Source organism: Pistacia vera, unplaced genomic scaffold (genome assembly GCF_008641045.1).
Source record: "Pistacia vera cultivar Batoury unplaced genomic scaffold, PisVer_v2 Contig384, whole genome shotgun sequence".
Lineage (NCBI taxonomy): Eukaryota > Viridiplantae > Streptophyta > Magnoliopsida > Sapindales > Anacardiaceae > Pistacia > Pistacia vera.
Genome location: NW_022196206.1, coordinates 63995 through 69392, shown reverse-complemented (window position 1 = coordinate 69392; position 5398 = coordinate 63995). Strand labels below are relative to the sequence as shown.

Below are 5398 nucleotides of genomic sequence, written 5' to 3'. Positions count from 1 at the left end.
GGTACACCTCTCGATGTGCCACTACAACATCTTAGGAAATTATGGTTGCTCATCCAAAGTCTTCTTTCGCCCCCCCCCCCCCCCCCCCCCCCCCCCCCCCCCCCCCCCCCCCCCGGCTTGGCTAGGACAGGGATGACCTCATACATCCAAGCCTACATTGTAAAAAAAAAAAGTTCATATCACAATTTAAACACATATAATATAAAAAATATAACAAAAAGCTATTAATATTTACCTGCATTGCCCATGGGAAGCCAAACAAATTGTACATGCTTGGTCCATCCTTCTTGACAGCTTGGCGATGCTTTATCGCCATGTCTTTTCCATGCAAGGAGTCGATGGTTAGCTGAAATGATACCCGTCCTCATGGATAAGCATTAAATAAGTCCATGTTGCTTGCAAACTTCACCTAATCTATATTAACGACTTTTGTTAAGTCAAAAGACATTAGGATCAAATGCATGAACCATATCAGGCACATCTTGAACTTTTTTGAAGAGGTATACCCACCTTTTCCTAACCCCTCCTTTAAATCGTGTCCTGTAATAGAACTCCCCCCCCCCCCCCCCCCCCCATCCCATTTCATACTCCTCTCCCATTTCATCCCTAATAGGGTGAGAAGGGACGAGACTCCCTACAATAAGAACAAAATCAATCAAATTTAAGCCACATTTAAAAGCAGTGCATATTCAAAAGATTAATCCTTTAATCTTACTCGAGCGCTTGAATTTTTATTTCTATTTGGTCATAATCCCAATGGGTACACCTCTCGATGTGCCACTACAAATCTTAGGAAATTATGGTTGCTCATCCAAAGTCTTCTTTCGCCCCCCCCCCCCCCCCCCCCCCCCGGCTTGGCTAGGACAGGGATGACCTCATACATCCAAGCCTACATTGTAAAAAAAAAAAGTTCATATCACAATTTAAACACATATAAATAAAAAATATAACAAAAAGCTATTAATATTTACCTGCATTGCCCATGGGAACCAACAATTGTACACTTGTCCATCCTTCTTGACGCTTGGCGATGCTTATCGCCATGTCTTTTCCATGCAAGGATCGATGGTTAGCTGAAATGATACCCGTCCTCATGGATAGCATTAATAAGTCCATGTTGCTTGCAACTTCACCTAACTATATTAACGACTTTTGTTAAGTCAAAAGACATTAGGATCAAATGCATGAACCTATCAGGCACATCTTGAACTTTTTTGAAGAGATACCCACCTTTTTCCTAACCCCTCCTTTAAACGTGTCCTGTAATAGAAGCCTCCCCCCCCCCCCCCCCCCCCCCCCCCCCCCCAAAAAAAAAAAAAAAAACCTTTTAGCCAAGTTATCGGCTGCCCTACTCTTTGTTATTCTCTCTTGCTCTTCCGCATCTGGAAATGCCCCACATCTTAAGCCTGTCATCAGGGCATAGTCTATCATCCCAAAACGTAGTGGCTTCCCATCCACCACGAACCACATATCATTTTTTTTTGCTTTTAACTGAGTGTAGCAGCATATAATGCACTCCTTGTCCCCAGAACGCCTTTTTCCAACTTTCTTCAGTGTCTGCAAAATGACCAAAACAACTCTCTTTGAATCGGCCCATTCCCTTCTTTTATTCCTCTAAAATCTCTATTATTCTCATAAAAACTTACCAACTCGACCTAACTGTCACCCTTATGGTGAAGTACGGTACCTTATCGCTTACAACCTCCAAGCCATAGTCTTTATAATTTAAGCTTTAGAAAATTTGCACAATTGATATAAACTAAATATTAGCAAAAAAAGAAACCAAAACAACTAATAGGTTGCCAATTTGGGGGATATGGGCTTCAAGGGCATCAGGGAGTGGGTGTTTTTGGCTTCGAGAGGACTACATCAGCTAATGCAGGCCCTACAGAGGCTGTTGTGGTAGGTTCCATGACTGGAGATGGCTGAGGATGGTAAGAGGTGGCAGAATAGGGGGGTTGCGTACACAGCTATGCGTGGCTAGCCCTGCAATATGTAGGGCAACCCTCCAACCCCCTATTTTGCCACCTCTTGCCATCCCCAACCCTCCAACTCCCTATGGCCTCCCTTGCTTTCCCCCATCCTCCAGAACCCATGATGCTTGCCAACTGCTCAACAAAACGCCACAATCACCGTAACAATAAAACTAACTACATATCCCCCAAATTCACACAAACCAATCAAATTATTCATCAAATTCAAAACCACCAGTAAAAAACATACCCTTTCTTCACCAGCGTCCTCCTCCTCGTCTGAATTCTCGTCGGTGTCCTCTTCTTCAGAACCATTTTTCGATTCTTCTCTCTGTTATTGTGCCGCTATTGTCTTTTCTGCCTTTGGATCACCTTGACTCATTGGATGATCCACCGGAGTGTCTTCTTCGACAGTCTTTGAATAGCCACTACCGCCGGAGTCTAAGAATTGGAGTGGGGTTGGGTTTTCATCCTTTTTATGAATATCAGCCATGATTTTGTGTAACAAATCTTTAGGGTCGAATAGTGGCCGGAAATAGGGAACTTTTATTGCCAGAAATCGCAGAGAAATCAACGGCGTTTCGTGGGTCGTTTTTTAGGTATATTACTTGATTAAGTGATTTTGAAGGGAGGGGGTCATTTTTTATTTTTAAATTTTAAACAAACTTTTGTTAATTATAATATTACCCACATATGTTTAAATCTTTTCAATTTAACCTATTTTACATATTTAATGAATCTAAAGTGTGCCGCGTCAGTTTTTCTCACTTAAAAAAATTGTAAATTTTTTTCAGGGTTATTTTTTTAAATGCAAACTTGGGAGGTCTGGCGAGTTAAATTTCCTCCATTTTCACATTGTGAATACAAACTTCCAAAAATTGGAAAGAGATTGAGTAAGAATTAAATAACACCACTCTCTCATGTACCCACTACCCACCATGTTCATTTCTGCCAACCTGACATGACCCCTGAGATAATGCCAATATTATACATAGATGACAGACACAGCGATACAGACAGGTCTTGTTTTACAATAATTTTAAAACATATCTGATGTACGTTGTAATTAAATAATGTAGGAATTCAATTTACGTAGATTGGCAGTTTCTACTTGGATAAGTTGAGATTGGCCTTTGGCCTTTGCCAACGGCTTGTGAGTCATTGACACGTGGGCTCCAAAAAGAATTGTTATCGTACTTGACCCTTCATTTTTACCAATAAAAATTCCTTACTGCTGCATTTTCTTTTCATTCACAAATTAACAATAATATGGCATTCGATATGTCCTCTTGGTGGTGCGATCCCAGCGATGAGAAATGCAAGATTTTCACGGTAATCATCACTTGTTTTGCTGTTGTATTGGGGGTGATCTGGAATCTCAAGAAATCAAAGAGATTAATTCCTCCACTGCCCCCGGGTCCACGTGGTTTTCCAGTAATCGGTTACCTTCCATTTCTTGATTCTCATCTCGCCAAATCATTCACAGAATTGGCTGGAATCTATGGTCCTATTTACAAGGTGTGGCTCGGAAACAAATTATGCGTAGTGGTGAGCTCACCTTCACTGGCAAAAGAAGTGGTTCGTGACCAAGATACAATCTGTGCCAATCGCGACCCACCGGGCGCAGTACTATTCTCCTCCTATGGTGAAAACAATATTGCCTGGGCCCCTTATGGTTCTGCCTGGAGAAAGTTACGCAAAATATTTGTGACCAACTTGATGAGTAATGCGAGCCTTGAAGCTTGTTACCCTCTAAGAAAACAAGTTATTAAGAAAACTATTAGAGATGTGTACAACAAAGTTGGAGAGCCTGTAGATGTTGGGGAATTGTCTCTTGGAACTTTGATCAATGTGGTTCAGAACATGATTTGGGGTGGCTCGCTTGAAGGAGAGCAGAGGACCAATCTTGGGGTTGACTTACGAGAGTTATTTGCAGAATTCATGGTGCTCTTAGCAACACCAAATGTTTCAGACCTCTTTCCGGTGCTTTCGAGGTTTGATTTACAGGGAATACAAAAGCGGACAAAGAAACTTTTGTCCTCTATCGAAAGGATTATTCTTGATCCCGTTATAGAGAAATATAGGAATACGGAAGCGGTTAAAGAGGGAGAAGGGAAAAATGAAAAGAAGGATTTCTTGCAGCTTCTGCTCGAGCTTACTGGGCATAAAGATAGTGCAAATTCAATTACGAAGATCCAACTTAAGGCATTGCTTGTGGTATAGTTGCTGTTTCGTAAATAGTCTTATTTATTATTTCCTATGAATTTTTTCCATCTCAGTGTTGTTATTTTCTTCACAGGACATGATTTTGGGTGGAACCGACACAACAACCACTATGGCGGAGTGGACAATGGCAGAATTGATGAAACATCCGGAAATAATGAAGAAGGTTCAAGAAGAATTAGCCGAAGTTGTAGGCATGGATGGCTTGGTGGAAGAGTCTCACTTGCCTAAGTTGAAGTACTTAGATATCGTTGTGAAAGAAACATTACGTCTCCACCCGGCTCTTCCCTTTCTAGTGCCACGTTCTCCGAGCGAAACTTGCACTATTGGCGGCTATACCATACCCAAAGGTTCAAGAATTATGATAAATGTTGGGGCTATCCAAACAGATCCTCGGTTTTGGGAGAACCCCTTGGAATTTCGACCTGAAAGGTTCTTGAATGACCCTGGAAATTTTGATTACATGGGAAAAAATTTCCAGTATATGCCATTTGGTTCAGGTAGGAGAGTTTGCCCGGGGATTAATTTGGCAGAGAAAATGCTAATGTCTGTATTGGCTTCATTGTTGCACTCCTTTGAGTGGAAATTGCCAGATGGTACTGAGTTGGATCTTTCTGACCAATTTGGGATTGTTGTGAAGAAAATGAAGCCTTTGATCGCTGTTCCAACACCAAGATTATCGAATTTGGAGCTTTATTAGTATGATATCTGCTCTTTATTAGTATGATATCTGGAAGATGCTGAATTATTTGGCATTTTCGCGGTGGACTAAAAATGGGCAGGTATTTGCAAAATAAAACTTGGTCTTGGGCCAAAAAGTGGAGCCTTATTTGGCTGGTTTGTAAGTTCTATTTTCAAGCATCCAATGTTAGAAAACGAATACACACCATTAATCTCTGGTTGTAACGCTTCAATTGTATGGTTAATGTCCAATAATGTCTCTTACTAATGTGCTTGAACTTGTATATTGTTGATTCTGTGGTATCATTTTTATTAATTAGTTTAGTTTCTGAGGGTAGATTTTGCTTGATCCAATTGAGAACAAAAATTGAAAAATATAGGCAGCAATCTTTTGAAGTGAATGAAGACGGTGAAGTAAGCTGACAATAAAGAGCCATTTAGATTTAGGTGGTGAACTAAGTCCCAGTCTGACACGACCCGTCCTAACCCTCCCTATCCTATAGGCTCTGGGCGCACCCATG

At 41.1% G+C, this 5398-nt stretch overlaps 1 protein-coding gene across 1 annotated transcript; it reads left to right on the top strand.

Moving 5' to 3' along the window:
* Positions 1-3242: 3242 nt before the first annotated feature.
* LOC116140894 (geraniol 8-hydroxylase-like) lies at positions 3243-4897 on the top strand. The gene is made up of 2 exons (XM_031426467.1): positions 3243-4190; positions 4273-4897. The coding sequence occupies exons 1-2, from the start codon at positions 3243-3245 to the stop codon at positions 4894-4896; spliced, it is 1572 nt and encodes a 523-aa protein (XP_031282327.1). The 3' UTR covers position 4897.
* The last annotated feature ends 501 nt before the right edge of the window (positions 4898-5398 follow it).

Coding starts and splice junctions, on each gene's coding strand:
- LOC116140894 (XM_031426467.1), top strand. CDS start 3,243: ATGGCATTCGATATGTCCTCTTGGTGGTGCGATCCCAGCGATGAGAAA. Junction 4,191..4,272: donor AACTTAAGGCATTGCTTGTG/GTATAGTTGCTG, acceptor TTTTCTTCACAG/GACATGATTTTGGGTGGAAC.